The sequence below is a fragment of the Rhipicephalus sanguineus genome, chromosome 1 (genome assembly GCF_013339695.2).
Source record: "Rhipicephalus sanguineus isolate Rsan-2018 chromosome 1, BIME_Rsan_1.4, whole genome shotgun sequence".
NCBI lineage: Eukaryota > Metazoa > Arthropoda > Arachnida > Ixodida > Ixodidae > Rhipicephalus > Rhipicephalus sanguineus.
In genome coordinates this window covers 58255091-58281120 of record NC_051176.1, presented here as the reverse complement: position 1 = coordinate 58281120, position 26030 = coordinate 58255091, and the positions used below count along the sequence as shown (strand labels likewise).

At 45.8% G+C, this 26030-nt stretch overlaps 1 protein-coding gene across 3 annotated transcripts in view; it reads left to right on the top strand.

Annotated features, from left to right (window-relative positions):
• The window catches only part of LOC119391727 (set1/Ash2 histone methyltransferase complex subunit ASH2), a 94893-nt gene that overhangs the window by 46637 nt on the left and 22226 nt on the right, over positions 1-26030 (top strand). For 2 of the 3 annotated variants that reach the window (XM_049414414.1, XM_049414413.1), the window contains exons 7-13: positions 1482-1563; positions 5096-5183; positions 11768-11982; positions 16367-16444; positions 20485-20574; positions 22826-23028; positions 25141-25233. In XM_049414414.1, the coding sequence (XP_049270371.1) occupies positions 1482-1563; positions 5096-5183; positions 11768-11982; positions 16367-16444; positions 20485-20574; positions 22826-23028; positions 25141-25233 (849 nt within the window). The remainder of the gene's footprint in view (positions 1-1481; positions 1564-5095; positions 5184-11767; positions 11983-16366; positions 16445-20484; positions 20575-22825; positions 23029-25140; positions 25234-26030) is intronic. The other variant, XM_037659384.2, reaches the window with a different exon arrangement.

Here is a 26030-nt window from a genome sequence, read left to right as displayed (position 1 = left end):
GAGCGTTTTTGTTGGCTGCAAATGCGTCAGACTACCGAGCAATATGTCGCCAGCTGCACGAGGTGTCAGCGCCACAAGCATCCCATGAAAGTTCCCGCCGGTCAACTCCAGCCTGTGCCGCCTGTGTGCTCACCTTTCGAGCAAGTGGGCATTGATCTTCTAGGCCTTTTCTCACGATCATCCACGGGTAACCGCTGGATAGTCGTGTGCATTGATTACTTCACTCGATACTGTGAGACGGCCGCCATTCCCTCCGCGACTGCTGCTTCTGTCTCTCTGTTCTTGTTACATTCCATCATTTTGCGGCACGGGCTGTCCCGAGTGATAATCAGCAACCGTGGACGCCAGTTCACTGCAGGTGTTCTGAAAGAATTAGATACTGTACTACGCTTGTGTGATTTTACTTTTCGACATGTGACTCCCTACCATCCTCAAAGAAACGGACTTACCGGCATGCGGACCGAATACTTGCCAACATGCTTTTAATGTACATGGCATCCAATCATGAGAACTGGGACGAGATTTTGCCGTTTTCAACATAAGCGTTCAAGACAGCAAGACACAAAACAACATGCTATAGCCCATTCTTCCTTCTCTACGCACGCCCACCTCGTTATACTTTGGACACTGTCCTCGCTTTGACGACTGCTGATAATCTATCAGTAGCCGAGACACCGTCGTGCCGAGGAGGCTCGTCGACTCACCCAACTTCCCACGCTAGCTTCTCAGACCACGTCAGAGTCCAGATACGACAGCAAGCACTGTCCTGTGAGCTATGTCCCTGGTGACTTCGTGCGGTTTAGGACCCTAGTACGGAAACGCGGTCTATGCACAAAGTTCTTGGCATACTATGCTGGCCCGTTTGTCATCATCGACTGTTTGAGTGAGGTAAACTATACAATAGCGTGCCTCACACCCAGTGGCCGACGTTCTGCACAAACTCAAGTTACGCATGTCGCCCGGCTAAATCTATATACACAATGAGAGGACATCTGACTTGCCCAGTGGGCTTCGTCTGCGCGAGGAGAAGTGTAAGAGCGCCTCTGGAGCGAGACAGAGGAGCTGTGTGAGAAGAAGACAACGAGGACTTTGTTGTTGCTTCCGTAGCCTCACCCCATCCAGTCCTCCGCCGCTGAGCGTTCTCAATAAACGCTTCCTGACTTGTAAAGGTGTCATCTGAATTGCTATTGGTGGTCTGATGAAAAAGAAAAAGAAATGTTTATGCGCTGTAAACATAAGCCACACACCTTTTTTTTTTTATGAAGGGGGGAAAGCCAATGCCCATGCAAATTTTTTGCCGCAGTGCAAATGCCTCAGTTTACCAAAAGTTGGATTAAAATATTTCTGGTTTACTGCGGAAACCAAACTACAGGCAATCCTGAAAAAGCCTGGGCCATTTAGGGATAGTGTTATGGATGTGAAAAAGAGTTTGAACTTGTTAATTTCAACTTGGTGACTATGAACTGTCACTTTTATTTCAGGACATAGAAAAAATTGGACCAAGCTATGAGAACACTGTTCGGGGCAACCAGGGTCGCAATGTGGATTCGCAGGTTTCTTCAGGCAAGTGTTTGAGCCTTCTAATCGTAGTTAAAATCTGTTGTGATTATTCTGTCTTAGGGAAATAGGTGCACTCTTTTCTCTATCCTTTTTGTAGATTGCACTGTCTGAAGTGAGAGGTATTGTATGCTTTATATGGTGGTATGAAACTTGTTCAGCTTTCATCGGTTTGAAAGCTTAGTTACCAGCAAGTTTCACCCTCCTATTACACTGTTCTCCTGCCTATTGAAGGAGCATGTTGACTGTTTTCTGCATTTATACATCTGCTGTAGGTAGCTCTAGGTCCACTAAAGGAAATATTTTAAAGGGACACTAAAGGCAAATATTAAGTCGACGTTGATTGTTGAAATAGCGGTCCAGAAACCTCGTAGCGCTGCTTTTGTGCCAAGGAAGTGCTTATTTTGAAATAAAATCACGTTTTTAGTGGTCCGCATCGCGTTAGCGCGCTTCAAATCTCCCGCCTGAGAATACGACTCTCATATGTCACTGCTGCCATGCCCAACGTTGCCCGCTTTTACTGCGCGGCCGCCGACACTAGTAGCAGCCGAGCAGAAGTAGCGGGACCCACAGTAGCAACAACGGCGCCGCGGCAAAGACTTGCTCGGATGGGCACATTCAAAGCCGTCACCAAGTTGCGGTTGGTCTCGTAATCCTCAGTACGAAAGTGCAGCGAGCACACACGCAGAGGTTTTGACTGTTTAGCACACTGGCGCAATGGCATGACACTAAGCCACTTCGAGCGTAAGGGTTCATTCCGCGGCACCCAGTGAAAAGACACACCGGTTTCCTTGCTGCAGCACTGGCGTTGTGCACCATTCGGGCATCCGGCAATATCACACGCATGCGGCATTTTGTCGAACTTTCTGTCAGAGCGACCTTCACGAGCGCGCAAAACACGCACGGCAGTACGCGATCCCGAAACTACCACTGAGACGGGCGAGGCACAGCTCGGCGAAAACGGAACCTTTGAACCACGCGCGCCGTTCCCCATGGCAACGCCACGGAGGCTTTGTTTTCCATTAATCAAGCGGAAACGAACAAACAGCATTCTATTACGTCTTTTGATGCTCGGAATGTTCTTTTTTTACTGCTGCTAGTTTGATTACTAGTGATTTATTGTAGGCCGACTTCCCTACGTCATCGGGATCACTTCGAAAATGTCCCACTCGTGGCGCTCGTCATGCGATACATTTAGCTTAATTTCTCGGTAAGTAGGGCACTGCTGTTGATAATATTGCCGTTTTAGAAGTTGTCATACATTGGGCTTTCACTCTAACATAAATTGTTATTTGCCTTTAGTGTCCCTTTAAATGTTAAGTGGCTTAGTTTCAACTAGTGTAGTATTTAGGGAATGAAAATAGACTAGTTGTAAAAGCTCACGTTGAGTTACATGAGTAACCCTTTGCGGTAGCCCAGTGGCTACAACTTTATGCTGTAGAGCACATTTCAGAAGTTGGGCTTCCAGCTGCAGCGGCATTTCAATAGCAAAATCCAAAACTGCTCATGCACTTTGATTAAGTTTCATATTTGAATGCTAGAGCACAAACAGGGGTAGCCAATATCCTAGTGGACGGTGAAAGAAATGGACCTGGGTCGGCCACGCAATACATAGGACAAGCAACTGATGGTCAGAGAAACGAAAGGGACACCAAAGCAGGGGCGGATCCAGGCGCTTGCTTTGGGGGGGGGGGGGGGGGGGCGGTTGGTTGTTGGGGGGGGGAGAGGGGGGGAGGGGGGGCGTGCCCAACTTAAAACTTCACGTTAGTAACCAAATGTATACATCTCATTTTCCACGGAGTTAAGCACGCAAGCAGCCGTTTCGGCATTAACGTTTGTTTTTAATGCCCCCGATACCTTTAAACGAATCTGCCGTGCGGGCGATAAAAAAACGACAAAAGAAACAACGAAAATTGTGCGTTTTAAAACAAAAGATATTCAGCTGGATGTAGTTTACATGTAGCCACCAACTTACGATAATGTTTACATCGTTTAGACCGGCTGGTATAATAACAGCCGGTTGAAACAGCATGGACAACCACCAGGCAAAAATAATTAATTACTCACACTTAGCTGATCATTGCAAAAGGAGTGTCAAATTTGTGAGCCAGTTTGGCCTGATTCCTGATTCAAAGATGTTCTTTGCTTACAGAAACAAAAATTGCACGTATATAACAGAAGCCTTACATATCATGAGACGTTCAGATAACTGCGTAAGCGAGCCGTAAAGCTACTAACGAAGAATTTTCCCGTGGCAGTGTCACGTGATTATTTTGTGGTTTTTGTAGACAAATACTTTATTTTGCAATTGGTTGTACAATGTGATACCTTTTTTTTTGTATGGCCTTGCTCACGTGCGCTACTAGAGTTTGCATATTCATGTAACTGCCTTTCCGCAGTAAACTGAGCAACGAGTCGGCGCTTGTCTGGTCCCTTGCATTCCATTCTCGTTCATTGTCTTGGGCTGGCGCTGCACTTAATGAATGTGAACAGTATTGGTTTGATGATAGAAGAAACGCATATTTCCGCTAAACATTGGGGAACACGTATCAGTGTTGTTGGTAAGAGGAGGGTGAAAGAGGGAAGGGCAGGCCACCTGCTCGATAAATGAGTATTCCCACAACGGCGAGCTCTAGTATTCCTTGAACGTAGTTTCGGAGTAAGCCTCCCTTTGTTACCCGCCCCCCTCCTCCCCATTGCCTTTTTTTTCTGGCCGGTCGTGTTGCCAAGAAAATGCCCTTTCTATTTCCGCAGCCTAAGGACGGTCAAACGGAGCTTTCGGAGTCGCGCTCGATTATACCCGCGCACGTGCGCTCGGAGGGCTTGCTCGGTACTTCGGCGACATATAATTCACAGCACCACTGCCTGCCTTCCTTCTTTTTTTTTTTTTTGGACCAGCCGCTGAAGGTTGACTAAAAGGTAACTTGTTCTGCACGCTTTGTGGGACCACGGCCGGGCTAGACTGCACGTGCGCGCTCAAGCGCGCACGTGCAGTCTAGCCCGGCCGTGGTGGGACGAAAGATGCCAGTTTGAATGACACAGAACAGACTCCTGTCTCTGAGAAAAAGATGGGAGAATTTGAAGACCCCTCGCTTTGCTGAAGAGCTGATGGCCCTGGGAGTAGGGAGGAAACTTTAGCTCGCTTCCATAAAGGCAGCAGTTGCTTTAGCAAAATAGTTGAGGCTTGTGCTCGTCGGTGCCTATTTGAAAGATGCAGGACGCAGAAGAAATCTTTTCTAGAAAGCCTGTTTCGCTCTTAACAAAAGCGCTGGGCTGTGTGAGGGGTGCTTCCCTAGTCTCGGATTGGGATGAACACAGCGACCACCTGAAAAAATTCTACGTTCTGAAAAATGGCCTTCGGTGAGGTGAAAAGGGGGGGGGGGTTGGGTTGGCTTATAGCTTTGGGGGGGGCGATCGCCCAATCGCCCCCCCCCTGGATCCGCCACTGCACCAAAGGTGTTTTTAGCTGTGATGAGTTGTTCTGGACTCTTTAAGTAAAATTTACGAATGAGAACATCAGGCATTTTCCTTCTTTCAGGCAATCCTGTTCCCGGTAAAGGTAGAGGCACCAAACGGAAGCTGCCAGGGGAGAACCAGACTGCAACTTCAGGAAAGAAGAATAAAAGGTGGGCAAGCTTTTATATTCAAAATATGAACTCGGGCGTTTGTGTGGCATTGTCGAACAAAAGCTTGAATATTGCCTTGAATGTGGGGACTAATGTGTCGAGGATTGGGCAAGTTGATTTGTCATTCTTAAACTGATACAGCGCAACAAGGGAAATAAAGAGCCGGCTGTGCCGGCCAACAGCAAGGACAGAGTGCTGCATCCAGAAGAAATAACGGTGCTCTGTCCTTTCTTTTGACCGGCTTGGGTGTCTCTTCGTTTCCCTAGTTGTGCTGTATCAGTTTAAGATGGGACTAATTTGTTTTGTATGGCCACTCTAATATGCTATCAATGGGTGCTTCTTTGCTGTAGACACATAGTTAACGAAATTCTTTTAAAGCGTGATCGTAAAACAGTTGTCAGTATGGGCGAGTTTTAGAGGCACATGATAAAACCCCCATAAAGCATTCTTATCTCTGAGGACATTGTTTTGGTACTCTTGGTTTGTTGCTTTTCCATGACACTAAATAGAAATGTTTGTGTCATAATCACAGTGTACCTAGAGCAGGAATTCCTATAGTGGCTTCTAAGGAACCCTAAGTGTCCCATGGTTGCATTTGTAAGGCTCCACAAGTCTCCAAACCTATACATTTAAGATTTTACTGCTGGTTTATTAACTGTAACCTAAAACCATTGAAGAAGCTGCTACTGCTTGCCTTGGCCTACGGAGTAAGCACTGGAACCGCCTGGAAAGAGCATTTAACTTGAAGCTGCTTCTGAATGTTGCTGAGTTATATATTTGCTCTATGCTCACAGGAAAACATTCACACCCTTCACACTGATGTATTTAGGATGCCCTGTAATGATTTTGAGTAATGGACCGTGATGTATAAACACGTAGATCAATTGACTGCAAACATTCACTGAGCTACTGTGGATTTGTGCATCTTCAAGTGTTCTGGCTGGTTGGGGCATGCTAGGTTGAAACGTTTGGGGACCTCTGATTACTAGAGCTGTGCGAATAGCAAAATTTTGGGTGCGAAGCGAATTCGAATATTGAAGTGCGAGTGCGAATCGAATTGAATATTTTTCGAATATTTCTAGAATATTTCTACAATATTTTTCGAATACTTCGAAGCGAAACTGCAGAAAAAAAATGTTAGAGAGGATTCCTTAGCATATTCTTATGAGATAGCAACATGAAAGTGTTTCTTTTCGCTAGGTTGATGAAGCACTGGCGGGGTGGTGTTTCATAGTTGTCTTATCAAGAATGAGGCAATGTAGAGGCCAAATTGTATTTATGTACATGATTTGGTGCAACCAAAGTGTTGCCGACAACACTTTACACGTCGTAGGCAAAGATGCCATTTCCTCAGCCTCTCCTCCTCTTTCAACTTCTGTGGAAGCCCAACCGATGTGGCAGACAAGAGTGTGCTCCCTTCAAGTCCGTAGTTCCAAATCTGCACCGTAGATGTCGATATATAAGAACATCTGAAATTTTGGATGCTAAAAACCTTCAGCTTCCGATTTTTAGGACTTCCTGCCCAAATTTCAGGTCTAAAACAGCATTAATTGAGCCCCCAACTCTGCCACATCTTTCGTCTCCATGTTGGAACCAGCGTTTTTCTTGAGTTAATACATTTGCGACCGTAGCAGAGCTTGAAAGGCAGCTTTGCCGCAATATCGGGGTGTGATGAGGTGAAGCATATTGAAACTCTAGGGACCACTTCCGATCGGACGTTGACTGTGTCTTGGCAAAGTTCGACCGTAGCGGACCTTGAAAGGCAGCTTTGCCGCAATACGCGAGTGTAATGAGGTGAAGCATATTGAAAATCTGAAGGGGTCACTTTCAATCGGGTGTTGACTGTATTTGTTTTTGGGAAGTTCGAATAGTTCGAATAGTAAAATTCCAGTGCGAATCGAATCGAATAGCAAAACACTATTCGAAAAATATTCGAAATTTCGAATATTCGCACACCCCTACTGATTACAGACAGAACATCTGTTGATGATTCCGATGCCACATATCCTGGCATGATGAGCTTAATATTTGTACATATGACAAAGTTTGCCACTAATAAAGGACGTGGGCAGTAACTTTCTACTGATTTATTTTGGACAAAATGCAGGAATATATAGATAAACAGTACACTTGTGCAGAATGCAACCACAGGTTCACTTATCAGCCTAGCGGGGCTGCCACTTGTCAAAATAGAACTAATCACTGTTTCAAACAGCCTAATGGACGTGTTGCTAATACAGTCTTGGCCTGTTTTTTTATGCGATATGTCTCTGTCGGTTCACATGCGTCCTGGCCCTGGAATTTATCTTTATCTCCCAGGAACACAGTTCATAGGAACAGTCTTTGCAGTGTACAGGCAAATGTGCCAGTTTGTCTGTGTTACACAACGCACGGGCAAAGTTTGCCAGCATATGTACTCCGTGCCCCCATTTTTTTACGTGAATGTCGATGTTGGTGCCCTTAATCTGCTGCTTGCGTGACAGATTATAATGCGATGGGGCTGGTAGCCCATCGCATTGCCTGTCATATTGAATGATGATGTATTTAGAAAGTCGTTGATGGCTATTTGGTATTTTTCTTGTGGGTTGCATTAGCGTCTTCTTTTGTCTATTCGATTAGTTGCATTTCTGCAGCACCCATTCCTGTTTGAAACATAGCTGTTGCTTTTTTTTGGTTACAGCTGAAAAAGCAGTAGTAAGCATATCCTTTTGTGTGTAAGGAACATTTCAAACATCTTCCAACTGCATACATGATAGCCAAAGTGGACATGCTTGTTCCAGAAACAGTAATGTGTTTCTAGAGTGAGGGTGGCCTGGGGTTAGGGTGCAGAAGTAATTTTTAATGTTCATCATTGCTGAGGTCGTACGGGTGATTATTCGGATTCATATTCACACTAGGTGACTAGTCGTTAATGGTAAAATACTTCAGATTGATGTGTTGTGTATGTGTTCTTGATACAGTACTCTGTTAAGCTTGTTTTGAAAAGCAGGCTTCAAACGTATTGGCAAATATGATGGAGAAACTTGATACTATGTACATGGTAAGAAGAAGTCAGCGAGCTGGGACACCTGCTTTACAGGCTAATTTTCCTTGCCAGCATCAGCACATCATAATCTTCGGAAAAAAATTTTTCAACCACATAGAGGTTTCGTAGTGGGTCGTTAGTATTACCAGAGTCCGTCAATGCTTTTCTGGTCACGAAACTCAGCCCGCAGTTTCATACAGGGACAGAAGCGGTCGCTTGGGTCGGCGCGATCAATGCGGGGTCATCTGTGCATGCGCGCTGCGCTTGGCTGAATGCTGTGTCGGTTCGAGGCAATGATTTATCTTGCACCAAACTGCAATTATTCAACTACCGCTCATACTTCACCTGACATACAATGTGGTTGTAGCATACGCGTGTAAAAAACTTACTTTCGTGTATTTTTTTAAAGGGGTCATGAACCACTTTTCCAAGTAATGATCTAATGACCTCAGTATCGGAGTTTACTGCCTCCCGAATCGATTGCCGCAAAAATTTCTCGAATCCGTCAAGAATTAGCGGAGTTACGGGGGTTTGGCGCACGCTCTCAGCGTTTTCTCTTTTTTCTCGTGCCGACGAGCGCACTGGAAGCTACATAGGGAGGGATGGCACGAGGGAAAGAAGTTACGTTAGCGCGCGTCATGAAACGCGAGCGCTCTCCCGCTGTGATTCGCGTGCACGAGTGCGGCTACCATGTACTGAGGAGTGCGGCGCCGGCAAGTGGCGGCACCCCGTGGCAAGAAGCGCATCTGATCCGAACACCGCTCTCGATTTACGTCGGCTATCAGCCTATAAGCATGCTATGTCTCTTGCGACGTAAACTGGCAGATCCGTGACGTCAACGTGCAGACGCCCCGCCCACCGACGAAAGTGAGAACCGGCCTCTGTTTGAAAAGAGGGCGCCTGAGGAAACGGCAACTTCGCGCTCCGCTTGTGGCCTTTACGCGGCGCGCATGACTGTAATATTTAGCTGAGCAGTTCATAGCCGTGTCAGCTTTCCACAGGATGTGTTTTTTCAACAAGCCCAAAGGGTGCTTCATGACCCCTTTAAAGATATCAAGGCTGCGATGGATCTAGGTGTGCCGACGCAGTGATATTAGTTGTACATGTTGTTCCAGCACTGTTCCTTACCTTAGGCAGAGAAGCACGAGGGTATTTATTCAGGCACAGGATATTTACTTAGGCTTGTGACCCTACACAAGACTTACAAATCCACCAACTCGCAAAATGAAGTCTCACAGCAGGAGTTGAGCCAGTGCTGATTGCGCTATTTACAGTCGGACCGTCTACACTGTGGGAGTTTAACACAGCCGCATTACAAGGAAGAAAAGCCGTACATTCCTGTGTTTACAGTTTATAAAAGCTAACTTCACTCCGCTGCAGCCAACTTCACAGAGCTTCGACAACAATTGAAATCGGGAATGACGAGCTTTCGCAAGGTAAATGTGCCGCATGAATACGCGCTGATCTCTACGGTTAAAGCTAGGTTCTCTAGAACCTAGCTTAACTCCGAGTTTGTAACCAAGTTCTGTTCATTTCCTATGTGCAACTTCATGTTATGTGGACATTGCACGAACGAAAGTGTGTTGTACTTTACATTGTGCAGTGTCACAAGGGCACTCGGGTGTCTCCACTCTTTGCGCTCCTGGCACCTTCATAAATCTCAATACGGGTTAATTTGACTGCTTAGACGGACTGCGTTTGCACCGCGGGATGTAACGAATTTCTTAATGAAGACTGCACAAGGGAGACTTCATTAATTGAAATGAAACCGTGTTTCACTAATCTAGCATACATAAGCACACGTGTTCACAAGCAGAGCTCGGTTGCACTTTCGATTTATTCAGAATACGAAAAGCGTAACATGGGGCAAAATACCCAAAAACGTCTCGAGCTGAGGAAACACTAATGCCCATTGCGTCCATACTTGTTTGTAACTGCTTATTTCAGTGCATATATTTGAGAACATCCCACTGTCGAGACACTAATTTACAGTAAATGAAGCAAGAATGCCACGATTGAAAGAGAGAGATAAGCTTTTACTAGGAAAATTACCTCAGAAAGCAGAAATCTATACGCAACATTTTCCTAGTGCAGGAAAACTGTATGCAAGGCCAGTACATGAAGGGAGAAAGCTAGTGCAAAAAACAAAGCAGATGCTAAAGTACAATATAAAAATAAAAAATTAACATAGTTGACATTCAATCAATGAAAATAAAAAAAAAACAATTTTTAAAAATAGCAAACAAGGAAAGAATGCAAAGCACCTAATAAGCTGGAAAGAACCTAAAGAAAGTCGCAAGCTAGCAGCCAGCAAGCAAGAAAGAAACAGCGCCGGCCTGCAACTTAGCCTTCTCGCATTGCAAAGACACATTTTCTCCACTCACTATGGAGTCGTCAGTCCGAATAACATCGTTGGAGTCAAAATGTTTCTCGCAAACTCTTAACGTGTTCGGAATCGAAGGTAAATCCACCAGCTTCCTGCCGCAGTATTGCACGTTTCCATTCATGCCTGCCAAAGACGCACCAGGCCATTCATAAAAATGACTGGGCTGGTGCATTAAATGAATTAGTAAATTGAGTCATAAAAAGAAGTCATAAAAGGTGACTTTTATTCGAAGCATGATGTGCTCACGAATCAGGGAAAGTCTTCTGTGCACAGAAGATAAAAAAGCATTGTACATGCTCCTTAATTAATTACCTTGTGTTTGCCACAAGGTAATTATTTAGTGCTGCGTAACTTGTTTTTCATGTATTGCTGTCATCAATGGTTGGAAAAATACCTGGTTGAAGCATATCTTTTTTATTGTGCTTGCTCTCAGTGACTGTCACAACAGAAATATGTTACATACATATGCGATGTGTTCTTGGCCATGGTGTATGGCATTTCATTTACCTCAAAGAATTTAATAATTTTACGTTGTCATTATACCTTGAAAGTACTGTCATGAATGTGATGATAGTACATCTGATGACCTTCATTTTCATTCAGGCATTACATATATAGTGGGTAAGTGTCTCACATTTGAAAAGTGTGAACATTGCCTTCTTTCTCCTTGTGTGCTGCGGTGGAGCAGTGGTTACGGTGCTCGGCTGCTGACCCGAAGGTGACGGGTTCAATCCCGGCTGCATCTGTTGCATTCCGATGGAGGCAAAATGCTAGAGGCCCATATGGTCTAAATTTCTAGAGCCTTCCACTACGGCGTGCCTGATAATCATATCGTGGTTTTGGCACATAAAACCCCAGATATTATTATTATTATTATTATTATTATTATTATTATTATTATTATTATTATTATTATTATTATTATTATTATTATTATTATTATTATTATTATCGTCTTTCTCTTTTCTTTTCTTGCGCAATCTGTGACTCTGTGCATTGTCATCATTGTTGAAGTGCCTGTCTGCCAGCAATATACTACTCCAAGTGCCAGGTTTTTTGCCGTCTGTTTGCGAATAAGTTTCAAAGAGCTTCTTTGCAGTTTTAGGTTAGTCTGGTGCTGTGGCTGCATTTAGAACTCTACATAATAGCACCACCAATTGTTGTGTTGTTCAGTGACTTGGTGATGCCCAAGCTACCACCAAATGGCTACCCCCTTGACCATCCCTACAACAAGGATGGCTACCGGTACATCCTCGCGGAGCCCGATCCTCATGCGCCGTTTCGTCAGGAGTTTGACGAAAGCACAGACTGTGCAGGGAAGCCTATTCCAGCGTGGCTCTACCGTAAACTGCAGCCATCGTCTGTGCTCTTGGCCATGCACGACAGAGGTAAGCATTCAGTTCAGTCACAGTCGTAATTCTTTGCTAACCTTTTGCTCAGATTAAGTGTGTCTACTTCACAGAGTGTATGTAGAATTATTCGGTATCTATAACAAAATGTACAGTTGTAAACCGAAGTGTAGAGACCACGGCATCAGTGAAAAATTTTGAGTTTTTACAGCAGAGCCGTACAATCTAAAATTGTTTCACTGGATTGCATTGGTCGAACGGGCACTGGTAGGCTGTAGCATTCGATTTCAGCCTACAATGCCCTACACGCATAGGCTGCAGATAAAATGTTTTTTTTTTTTCATGTCACATGTGGTTCTTTATTTAAGACTACTTAAGTCTCGTTTAGCACCTTTTGTCGATTCAAACTAAGTTCTTGGAAGAGCTTCTTCATTCATTCTTGCTGCCAATGGACCCTGATTAGGGGCTCGCCAAGGGCAACTTATACTTGGAGAAAAAAAAAACTAATATTTTAGGTAGCATGCAAGTGTCAAATTTTTTAGGCATACAAATCATACATGTTCAATATGTGGACAAACTAACAATTTTTCTACAATTGTATTAAAATTCACACAGCTTATGTTTATGTTCTGAATAAGTTTTCTGCAATTACAGCCCATAAATTGCAAAATTCCATTTCATTTTCTATTCTCACATTTTCATGCTTCACACGTATACGTCCAGAAGCTAATATCTTCACACAACATGTGAAAATTGTCATTCCTTGAAGGTTGCGCCAAGTTGCATCTTCATTAGCTTTGATTGTTGTAGACCATTTACGGTGAATAGACTGCACACCATGCACCAGGGGGTGCCACAGGTGCCCTGCCATTGAATGCCTTCTGAATCTGGAGAAAGCAGGCATCGGCTGCCAACAGCCGGCAGTGCATCAGTATAAAATGTGTTCTGTCATAAACTGCAAGAATTGTGACACAGACATAAAAAAGTGGGTTCAGGCTTGTATGCTTAAGCTGTCAATTGCACAAGGGGTGACTGTGTTTATGACCATCCTTCGTGCACACCTTTCAGCAAGGCCAGCAGAAGCTCAACCACATCTGTAAGGTAGTCATTCACTGGCACTGACCTGTAACCATATGCCAGCAATGGCTGTTATTCTAACACTGCCTGCAGAACATAGTCCTAGGGCCCCGCTGGCAGAAAATGTCGCAAAACGTTGGACTTTGATAAGCACGCAAGTCATCACTGCATTCTCTCCTTTCGAATACAACGGACTTATACCACTTTCAAAATTTTTGTCCTTGCTGGAATGAATGTATTAATTTTCACTGTGAGTGATCAGAAAGCCATTTTAAAGCTTGTGACGAGAATGATGAATACTGGAACCAACCACACTTGCTGAATCAAATTGCAAGCAGGCATTTTCTACACATGCACACACACCTATTCCTGAATGAAGTTGTTGTACATACTATAATGGCCATAATAGTCTTGGTTTTCCTCAACTTGCAAAATCCACTGGTGCATAGATTGGAATATCAAGTGTAAAAACAAACATCTGGCTACTACATTCTTTGCCTTCTGCTGGTAAGCTTGTAGGCAGGAAGATTGCTGTGCAGACAGAACATAGAAAGAAATCTGCACTCACGCTGCCTCTGCAGCTTTTATCAATGTTTGCTCTAATGAAAGTCGACCTTAAATGCTGATCAGAAGGCAATTCGTGGTGGGCACTGCCTTGTGATGAAATATGGCAATGTCCATGGATGTGGTACTGTAAAATGTCTACAGTAGAATCCCGCTGTTACGTTCCTCACTGATGCATTTTCCCGGCTCTTACGTCGTTTTCTGCCAGTCCTGGCATAGCTCCCATAGGACCCAATGTATTGGGAGCCCCGCTGTTACATCGCAACTGCGGGACCATTCCCGTATGATGTGTCGTAAAGTGCGCTCCGAGCCGGCCAAGCGACCACGGAAGAGAGCGGCCATGTTGATTTTTTAGGCAGCTTAGCCTAGCTTGACTGCAAGATTAGCCGCCTGAGTGGCGCAAGCAGCATATGCATAACATACTTTCAGTTGCCGCGAACCACTGGCGTAGCCAGGGGGGGTCCAAATGTTTTCCCCCCAAAATGAGCAATTTTGCGTGTGTATGATATAAACGCACACATACAAATGCACGCACAAACATACATAAAGTATGGTTGACCCCCCCCCCCCTGAAAACATTTCTGGCTACGCTTAGCCTTCGCGATTTGTATTGAAAAAATGCTGTCTATGACGTCCTGTCGCGTCCAACAAATTGGCATCCTGTCGCGGGCGCCAATTTGTTACGCAGGTTTAGTGTCGTGGTTTCTTTCAGTTGAGGCAAGGCCTCTGACCGGGAAAGGAAGGAGCCATTCTTTTTTTTTAGTGCACACACAACAAAAATAAGTTTATCACTCACGAAAATGAGAAAGGCAAAAAAAAATACAAGCAACTGTAACCAAAAGAGTCAAGCTCAGCCTACGTCAACACTATAGCGACCGGTGCACTAACCAAAGACGGTTCCGCGGACCGTTCAAGGAAAGGATGACAGTCACCGGTTATAACGACGCTTGAGTGGACGTGAGCGTCGGTCTCGTTGTTGGTAGGTGTTGCGTTGGCGGCGAGGGCCCTCGTAGAGCGGACGAGGAGTCGAGTCGTCGCAGAGGTCGTAGCAGGTAGCACCCTCAGGCGCAGCATGCGGACGACCTCCCTGCCCACGTACGCAACACGGAGGTTGGCGATAGGCACTCGGACTCGTCCCGTGGCAGGCAACCGGCAGCAGGAACCCGCTCCCCCAACCGGGACGGCGAAGCCTGCTTCACACGAATCGGGTCCAGCTGGTCGGACAGCGGGAACGCCTCGTACCCACGAATGCCCGTTTCCGAGGACGTCTGGAGACCCTTCGACACTGTCGGGCCCTTCGTGTTCGGCTCCGTAAGCCGACGACACTGACCCTGGCACCAGCGTGTCCTTCTTCCGGGCTCTCCAAGTCCGACTGCCCGCATTCGAGCCCGTCGTCGTCTTCCTCCGTCTGCCGTGTCACCATCTGATTGGTTCTCGTCCGATTTCCCTCGTCCGCTTACACGTGCCATTCCCCGCCGACGTCGTTCTTTTCAACACGCCGCACGTGTCTGTTGCGTGGTGCCTCTGTCGTGTCACACCACCGCGTTTGCAGCACTCGCGACACCACAGCACAGCACCGAGTACACCGCACCGTCGTACTGGTCTCACACTCACTCATCACACGTAGTAAAGTTGGGTGTTTCACCCGCAATCCGAAGATCGCGATTCAGCCAGAGGCTGACAACCAGACTAGTGAAGTCTTGCACTCGAGGTGCCCCGTCAGAGACGGTCGTTGTGGCGACTTCCAAGTCAGAGGCTTGGAGATTGTCGAGCAAGTAGTTTTATATACAGAAGTGGTTACGAGAACATATATTTACAAGGTATTTACAACTTCTGGCCGGCTACTTTGGACATCGTCCAACCTCGGGAGCCCCGAGCACTGCCTAGCAGTAACACCGCTCAGACCAGACTGCCCTTCCCACGGTCGAGCCTTTTCGTCCCTTCCTCAGTACCCACTTTCCCCACTTGCAGTCATGCGGTCTCGCCGACCTTGGCACGCCTGTTCCTAGCGTCCATGCAGCTGCACATGTGGGGAAAGGGCTCCACCGAAGAGGAGGGGTGGCCTTCCGAGTTATTCCGTGGTAGCGCGCACTGGGAAGAGTTTTCAGTTAACAACGCCGGCATGCCGCCACCGACTGTCTTCTCTCGGCGTCAACCTGCCTCCGGTGACTGACCTCACAGTCCAGTAATGGTGACATTGTTCATTGCCCCGGTGGCCGCCGTCAGCAACTCCCGCGCTTTCTCTTTGTTTGCATGGGCGACGTTGCGGACATACAGGCACCAATGGCCTCCCCTTGGCTCGCTGGTTTCTCTGAACCTTACAGACGTAATTGGTTAGGGCCTTCGAGATCGGCATTTGTTTCCACCGTCGTGTTGGCATGGGCTTGTCATCATCATTTCTACGGTCTCTTCAAAAACGTATCAGCGGGGTTCTACTGTATGGTGATTTGTATTAGCAATACCAGGAAAGTACACTATGGGATCCCGAAATTTTGGGTGACTGATGTTCATAGTTGGCAGCTGCAGTAAAGCTCTGAACAGGGTAATCTGGTGAACAGTCATCTTCAAATTGCATCATTTATGAACACTGGGCCCGGGAAGATCTAGCATAGACAGTCTTGTATTGTGTTCAGTTGTGCAGTTTGAAGACGGCGTATAACTTGATAATGTTTTGCCCATAAATCTTATGCCTCATCCATCCTTTGCTCCTAGTTTTGCGATAACATTATGGCACATTGTCATTTTTTTAATGTGCATTCTTTTTTATACATTTTTTTTCCAGCACCCCAGTTGAAGCTCTCAGATGACCGGCTCAGTGTGACTGGGGAGAAAGGCTACTGCATGGTCAGGGCAACCCATGGTCAGTTTCCTTTTTGTTCGTTATCAGAACAGGAGGTTGTGACTCCACGTGGTTATTTACCGCCAATGGTGATATCGAGTGAGTGCAGCGCTAGCTGCACTGTGTTGTTGCAAGCAGTTGAATGTATCGCATCCGATACATTCTGCTGCTCAAGCTTTGCCTGCACTCGTTCAGGACATTGAAATGCAGTATGTACTCAAATCTAACGTGCACCGCATTTTTGCAAGTTCAAAATAAAAATATTCCAGAATGCTATGTTACCAGATTTTTAAAAGAAAACTATGGCATATCCCTATGTTGACAGTCAGAAAAAAAAAAGACGCAAACACAATTTGTCTAGTAAAATGGAAAATTTAATCTCTTGGCAGTTTTTTTTAGAAAAAAAAAAAAAAAGACGCACACACAATTTGTCTAGTAAAATGGAAAATTTAATCTCTTGGCAGTTTTTTTTCTTCTGTGACCCAGTTTTTCTGGCTTTAACATCATATCTAGATAGGCTTCACTCATGTGCCAATTCAAGGGTCATTGCCTAGAGCAGCTCGGTCTACATGAAGTTGCTCTAGAAAATCTGCAGGCTTGTCTTCAAGCTCCAGATATTTTCCCGTTTTTGACCCATAGAAACATTTTGTGGCTGACGTGCAGCTGAAGATCTTCTGCCTTTGGGCCACTCATGGACACAGGCAAAAAAGGTGTGATGCAGCTATCTTGCAGCTATCTTCAGTGTGCAAAATAATTTGTCTTTGGCATTAGCTTTGATAACGAAAGCAGCGCACCACCATCAACCCTTCATTGGGAACAGCTGTGATGCACACTGGTTGCAGTGAAAGAAGCAATGAATATACGTGAACCCACAGTAAAATGTGCCCTGTCACCATTTTGTGATGGCGATGACACTACACCTGCCCCTCCGATGGTAGGTTGTTGTCAATGCCACAAACATGGTTTCGGTTTTGTACTCGAGTGTAATACACAGGTCATTTTTGGACTAGTTTTATTAGAAAAAAGGAGCGCTTTAGATTCAAGTAAATATGGTAGTATTTGAAATAGGGTGGCAGGTTGGAAAGTTTCATTTAGGTAAATTCATAAAGTTTGCTCTGAAGATCACTAGTGGTAACTCTGACACTGCAATCATTCAGCCACTCTGAGAATAGTGATTAGTGCATGGAATTAAACAGCAAGGTGGGTGATTTGTACATGGAATTGTTTAATCATTGTGCTTGTGGCATTCAAGCATTCTTGTGACATTACTTATGCTTTATCTTTCTGAATCTCAGAGGGCTCATAGGTAAACAGTGCAAGGCTGTTCATCTATGCACATGTTAAATTACTCTTTCATATTGTTGCAGTTAAACGTAATGAAACATAGTAGTACAGTCGAACCTCGTTAATATGTACCCGCTTTAAACGTACTAACGGTTAAAACGTAGTTGCGACGAATCCCCGACCGAGTCCCATAGAGCCCAATGCATTCGCTGACCGCTTAAGCCGTAGTGGTTCGCCTTATGCCTACCGGTTAGTGCGTACCCTGCGTACCGCGATAACTTTTTGTGCCGTAAAATTTTACTGCGCCGCTCAACTTCCCGACGCCAGAATGTGCCGCCAAAGGTCTTCCGCCTTTTTGAGAAGTGCGCAGATCAGTCGATCCCCGATTCCGACTTCCGCGCGATTGCGGCGACGCCTTTGCGGGTAAGCATCGGGAAAGAACGAAGGCGAGGTGGCGGCCACCGACGAACGCGCCGACATGACTTATCGCCGACAGCATTATCACAATAAGTATCTTCAGCTATCTGCTCAGGCACGCGTGCGGCGCAGCGCTACTTTTTAAGCCTACTGCACGCTTTTATTAGGCGACAACCTGAACGCGCTGGGCCGCCGATCATTGCCGCTTCGTTGTGCGCGGCCGTCTTCAAGGCTGAAGTTGAATTAATGGCACAAATGCTCGAGCAGGGACGAAGAACTTCAGCCATGTACCAACTAGCCCGACAGCAAACGCTACTAAGCCGTCATCAGGCGCGCACCGCTTTGTAGAAGCGAAAGCAGATCGCTGTTGCGTAGTTAGCGTTGCGGGTCGCTGGCGCCGAGAAACCTCGCTGGATTGACACTATCACACTAAACGCACGTGTACGATACAGCAAGCGTAGCGCGGGTGTAACCATACTGCACGCTTTTATTAGGCGACCACCCAACGCGCCTCCGTCCGCTGCCAGGACCGCTAGAGCATCGCGGAGTGCGCATCGCTTGCATGAACCTCTTCATCGCTGCGTTAACCGAACAAGCTACTCGCCGCATCTGTGCACGATCTGGAGCGAAGTGGGTACGAACAACATTCCCACGATAAATGCGCGCGTGTGGCACAGCAAGCGGCCCGGTAGTGACGGCGTGAGCCGAGTAGGCGACGCGCTGCACGCAACTAGCCGGGAGACGATCGGCTCCACGCGGCCGTACCGCGTTTCACTGGAACTGTGTCAGTTTTCGTTTAGTAGCAGATCGCGGTTAGACGCACGCACATATACCGCGGAAAGCAGACACTGTCCGTTCTGTCGCTGTCGGTCACTGCGTTGACCGCGTATCCCGGACCCTGCAATAGTTTCGAAATGCTCTTCGGCGTCGCCACTACGCGCTATCGGGCGGTCGTGCGAGTGTGCCAGGATCTTTTCTCCACTTTGGCAAAAAGAAAGAAAAGGCTTTGCGGTGGGTACTTTAGGCAATATTTGCTGTGGCACTCTGTTTATTTGCTGGAGGCGATGGCGTACGCTAGGAGAGGCAAATTTGTACTTGGTGTTTAATGCGTACTACCGTTTAGTGCGTAGTTATGCCGCGTTCCCGGCAGGTACGTATTAACGAGGTTTCACTGTACTTCTCGAAGAAGGAAGTTAACCGCATCCTTTGTATAATTATGAGATGGCGGCTTGTTTGCTAAAAGGAATGCAATGTAAATGACATGAAAATGCCATCATGAGGGAAAAAAGTCACGTCAGTGCTTTGTTGTTATGACTGTAGCACTTGGCTCTCTCTATAGGAGAATAAATATAAAAACAAATACTACAGGTCGACTCACAGACTTATAGGTCGACTCACAGACTTATAATTACTGAAAATTGAAAAAAAAAAGAGAGAGAGAGAGAGTACCTAGAACGGGCAAAGTATCAAATGGTGCAACGACCATTTATTTACCCGTGCATTGGTCCCACTTGCCAGAAGGCCAAAAAAAAAGGGGGGGTCAAGTGTTATCTTCATAAAATGTCACAACCATCATAGAGAGCCTTTGAAATGGGCCCTTATACTATGTCCAAAGGCACTTGATAGCTTGATGGCTTTCGTTCGGATGTACTCGAACATCGCTCAGCGATCTTGAACACAGCTCCAGGATAAACTGCAACCTTCATCTCCAGCGCTGGATACACTGCGGTCTGGCCTTAAAAAGTTTTCTTTTGATTGCTGCATGTGGTGATGCAATCCTGCTGCATCCGCCATTAAAGAACCCCAAACCAACCAGAGGTCGAAATTTGGTTGCGGTGTTGCAGTTGTGCATGAGTCTCCAACAAATGCGTAGCCACGAGAACTTTTTGAAACGGTGCCACAATGACGGAGTTACACGAGTTTGGTGACCCAAAAGCGGCCTTCACTTGTTTTGCCCTTTCCTTCGCCATGCTCCGTTTGTTGTCTCGTCTCTCCTCCTGGCCGAGTGTTGCTCCTCACTGTGTGAGGAGGAAGAACAGGGAGCGTGCGCACCTGCAAGCAGATGTACAAGTTCTGGTTGTTGCTGACATGACCAGATGTACGTGGCGACGTCACAACCAACTCTGGGGAAACTGAAAGGCCCGGAGAAGAGCACGGGATTGTTTCAAGTGCTGAGCACTTTAGGGGACCGGCTTGTCGTCCATCCATCTCTTGTGGCGTGATCACGCTCACATAAAGCGCTCAGTACAGGCCATAACAAGGCTAGCAATGCTCATTCGATGTTTACTTGTAGAAATGTTTCAAGACCCCTTTAAAAATCACTCAAAACCAGCGTTAGCTATGTTGTTTGTGCCTTGCAGGTGTGGAAGAGGGTGCCTGGTATTATGAAGCTACCATTGAGGACATGCCTGAGAACAGTGCCACTCGTATTGGCTGGTCTCAAGAGCTTGGTAAGGAGCCGTGGCTGCTGCTTTGTCGTTCATTTTTTGTTTGCAACATTGTCTCTGCAGTAAAAGCTTGTTAATTTAAACTTAATGGGCTCACTTGCCGAGTCCAAATTACACAAAATTTTAACTAACCAAAGTGAAAAAAAAAGAGAAGGCTATATGTGACGATGAAAAGAGTGGGAAACCTCTGGAAGCTTTATTTTATAGTATTTATGAAATGAATTTGCAGTTTTTTGCTTTTTTTCTCACTAAAAGCATTTGCTGTATTGGGAGCTTGATTTATATGGTAGTGCACCTTGTGGCTGAGTAAATTCCAGTGATGGGGTATCACTGCAAATAATAAAGGTGCAACTTGAAAGCACAGCTACCATCCAGCTGGCTGTGGAATCTATGGGAAGAGAAAGAGGGAGGAGTTGTGATATGCTACTCAAAGTTCGTGTCTTTTCATTTGTCTTCTAGCATGTATGGGGCACAGACCACGAGGTACTTGTGCCTGGTGGTGGCTGTGGTAGTTATTCACAAGCCAAATGATAGGTGCTTAGATTGAGCATGCATGCAAAAGGCAGCACAAGCAGAATTTATTCCCTGAATTCTCCCGTACACTGATAGGTAGGGACTACGTATGTCATGATGACGTGATAAGCCCCGCCTCCTTTTTTTTCTATCTCTTTCTATGTTGCATCTGGCAGTTTCTCAGTGGTGGTATTGCACATTGTACGTTGTATTAGCTGAAGTCACATAACATTGTAAGCAGTGCGTGTTGTGCAGGTCATTTGTGTTTGTGACCTTGACTTCTGCTAGTTGGTACGGCATCATGTACCCTCATTTTTCAGTGTATGCGTGTTTGCGCTAGAGCTGTGCACGGACCATATTTCCGAGCCCGGCCCGGGCCCGCTGACATTGTCGAAGGCCCGCCCGAGCCCGACGGCAAAGGGCTGCCAGCCCACCCGGCCCGGCCCGACGTACGAAAACACAATCCCGGGCCCGGCCCGGCCCGGCCCGGCTTTTTGAAGGTTTGCTGCGAAAACAAAACATCGTTTTCCGGTAATTTGGCATTTTATTGAGCATATCGAATATGACCAAACGGCACACGACGAACAGTTTCTAATAGAGACTGTTCGCGGCACTTTTGCTATACAAGTAGACGGCCTCATGCCAGCAACAATGGAGTTCGCTCGCCAAAGCCGTCACGTGTATGGGGTATGCCAATGCAAGCGTCCGCTTGCACGAAGGCGATCTACGTCGGGTCGCTCGTCGCTGTCGCGTGCATTTTCACTCATATGGGATTTGACCTTAAACCTAACGCGGAACAGTCGCGTGGCGCCGTCACTAGCTCAGGTGGTGTTACTTCTCTGTTTGTCGGAGTGCAACAGAGGCAGTGCTTTACCTGCTCCCCTTTTGTTTAAAGTAGCGAATGGAAAGGAAAAGCGGTAAAGGGCAATCGCGGAAAAGGCGCTGTATGCGTGCTGGAAAACAATTCCCGTTCATTCTCTATATTTCGGGCTTGAGTCGGGCTTTGCGCCGGGCCCGAGCCCGGCCCGATAAAGCTCCAAGTAGCCCGGCCCGGGCCCGAGGTGAAAGTACATCGGCCCGCCCGGCCCGCGGGCCGGGTCGGGCTCGGGCTTTCGGGCTACCCGGAGCCCGTGCACACCTCTAGTTTGCGCTGCAGTGTACATGATGCGTCTTTCTGTTTTAAATTTTAGTCATTTTCACGCCTTGTAGCTATTTTAGTTGCAGGCACACAGAATCACCACTGCATGGTGCGTGTGGCACGCTCGTTCACTTACAAGGCCCAAAGCTGGTGAAGGGCCATATAACACCCCCCCCCCCCCCCATTCTTTTTTTGACTATGGCCGTTGGCTATTTGTTAGTTAGAACAACTTTTTCATCGCAATAAACTCTTCAAATTTTATGTAGGGACGTGACAATTAACTTTAATAAGCCTTCATGGAGCGTCAAATTAAGCTGATGCACATGCAGTATGTCATTGGATATGAATTCACTATGGCGACCGAGCATAAGTTGAGATGGGGTTCTAGAACTTTTGCACTTTTGAAGTTAGATTGCCAAGTTAGCCTTTGGTTGCATAGGATACACAGTACATTTTGCCTAGACATCGTTAACTTGGTCTGGGTCTCATTTTGGTCGGGTTATTGTAACAATCAGGCATGCTCACAACAGTTTTGAAGCACGTAACCTTTGCCTTTCCATTTGTTTTTGTTTTTTTCTTCATCGTTTTGCCCCATGCTACCAGGCAACTTGCAGGCTCCCTTGGGGTATGACCGTTTTGGCTACTCCTGGCGGTCTCGTAAAGGCACTAAGTTTCATGAGAGCCGTGGATACCACTACCACGACGGAGGTTACGGTGCTGGAGACACACTTGGCTTCCTCATCGAGCTGCCGCGAAGAAAAGAAAAGGAAGGGCAGCTCTCTCTTCCAGATGCTTTCAAGGACAGGGTAAGCAAATGTGGCTGTTAGCCATGCCTGTTCAACACGCATGATGACATAGCATGCCAAAGGGGTCAAACACGGGGCAAAGGCTACGAAAGGATTATGCTGGTGCTAATTCCCAGGAAGTGTTCTTTGTGCAGCGGCAAGGAATATACGCAGAACACTGGCACGAAGAGTTCATGTGTAACTAGCGAACTCTGCGTACCTACACTTGGTTCCCTTAGTTGCAGGCATGCAGTTCTTGTTTATCGCACCTGTATTTTGATTACCGTAGTTTATTGGTTCTAAGGTGCACCACGGGTTTACATCGGCCAAACTGGTCGGTGTTTGAACGTCAGAGTTAGAGAACATGAGCTGTCACTTCGAAATAGTAATTCGGCAGCACATTTGCCTGCACATTGCCATTCCTGTTCTTGTGAGGCGAGGTTTTCAAGCATTTCTGTTCTTGCCAAAAGCTCAGATGCTCTGGCCCGGGAATTAATGGAAGCTTTTTGGATAAAGAAGGAAGGCGACTTGTGTGTAAGTGACACACCAGTGGTTTTGCACATGTCCGAGTTCCAATTTTGCTCGTCGTTGCTTGATTAGATATGCGTTTCTATTGACCTCGTGTTTTTTGATGTGTAGTGACTAGGTGATGCAGTGCGGTGTGCGCATGTGTGGTGCGGCGTATATATTCATTTCTCTGCATTTCTTCTGAGAATAAATCAGTTGCGAGTGATGCTCTTTCCCTATGCTTCTTCGTTCTTCTTGCAGTGTTTTAGGCGTCTAGAATTTCCCTCATTATGATAACCAACTAGCCCACAACAAGTACTTCTATGTTCAAACGAATTTTTGGTCACTGTTGACATGGTTTCACAGTCATGGTTTCACAGGGACACATTTCTGAAGGCATTTGGCCAATGCGGTGTGACGTTTTGATAAATGGATAAGCCAAAGACACCAATAATTGCTACATCATTCCTGAATAATTATTGTCATTGCCCTGCAGTTTCTGCTGATGACTATATCAATGTGGACTGTGCTATATATTTTATTTCAGTTTTACACTTGTGCCAGCCCTGCTCTATTGCGTTGCAGATTTGCAGTACTTCAGATTTAGTGTGCTCTGAAGGTACTTTAATACCCCTGTCACACGGCAAATCTAATGTCATTTTACCTGCCTGTTGTCGCACGACGAAAACAAATGTCATTTTAAAATGATGACCATGCGTGTATCCTCGAAAATAATTTTCTATCACTAAAAAACTGCTCGAAGAACATAAACGCAGCCGTTTTTACACAACTTGCCACAGCTGTACGACACAAACGAAGTCAAGCCAAGAACCAATCGAAAACCAACATGGCCGACGATATGACCGGGCGTTGGTACGGTGAACTAAAGCGTGCGAGCACGACTGACACTCCGTCTGCAGAAATGAGACAGCCAGCGGCAGCTAATTCGTGTAGTCACCACCTTGATCACCAAAACACGTGCAATCGGACGATCGGCACCCGCGATACGGACAACAACAAGAGAGCACAAATGAAACATGGCCGGCGTCCAGCCGCTGTAGTTGAGAGTAGCTTTCTTTTAGAAACTTTCGTGCGTGCTGTTACGTGATCAAACCAGTAGTAATAAGTTAATCTAGTAAAGAATAAGATATTTATGAATTACAAAAGTTACGCATACATAAGTCAACAGTTATCTCCCTAAAAGGTCCCTGGCGTCGAGACTACGCATTTGGTCCGAAATAGAATGCGAATGTGTTTCGGGAACTCATTGGACAGGAAATGTCATTTTTATCGAATGGCATTAGTTTCCCCGTCTGACAGCAAACAAATGACATTACAAACGAATGACATTAGCTGTAAATGACATTAGATTTGCCGTGTGACAGGGGTATAAGTTAGCTCCTGTTTTGATGACAATACTGTATATGCTTGTTGGGACCAGAGGGCAAGTCTACTTTCCAAGTTAACAATGGTCAAATTAGCTATATAACGATGTTTAGAAAATCCAAAAGATTTGAGAAAAAAACATGCATAAATATTTGCCCATGTAACATAAGTAATTTTTTTTCTTTTATTCTTTTTGTTATGTCAATGTTTAAAATATTTTTTGTGTTTCTCTTTCCACAGCGACTTGTAAAAGTGAAGAGTTACCTTTATTTTGAAGAGAAGGATGAAGTACAGCAAGCCATCAAGGCTCTCAGGACGCTACCTGGAAGTAGAGTAAGTTGCGTGATGTTGCATCTTTTCTGGCACCTTGGATCTTTGTTGTTGCACTGGTCAAGGTGGATTGTCCTTCTCATGCAAAACTTTAAAGGGGCCCTGCAACACTTTTTGCGCAGGGTCAAAAAGCGCTGCCAATCGGTAGTCGAGGCTCCCAAGAACACGCGAGCCAAATATTATAGCGAAGCGAGCGGCCTGGAATTTACAATAAATTCTCAAAGTCAGCTGAAAATCGCTCCCTCTTCTCTCGACAAATGATGTATTAGTCCGCAATATTAGGCTTGTGCGAATAGTACATTTTAGGTTCGAAGCGAATTCGAAGCGAATAGTGATTTTGGTCGAATAATTTCGAATCGAATTCGAATAGTATATATCACACATTATAAAGAAAAACGAGCATATTTGTCATGACCGAACCAACCTGCATTTAATTGTAACAAGGCATGTGCAAATGTCATTCTTTTTGGTTCAAAGGAAGTGGAAGCAACTTTGAATAGTAGCAGGATTTGGCTTTCGGTAGAATGCAAGTGATAACCTGTAAAGTATGTTACATTTTAAAATTTACTACACTTGGAGCATATTAGCTGGTACAACAAGTAAAAAATGATGAATTGATGTGAGGGTAATATGTTCATTTAACCTTGAAGTGGGGCTTCGCGGCAGTGCGGATTTTTCCTGGAAAGGTGTATTCACGGTATAGCACCCCTCCACTGCAGTGAAACCACCTTTACAAAAGATTACAAACGGACAGTGTGGATTTTTTTTTTAAAGGTGCTTTCACGGTACAGCACCACTGG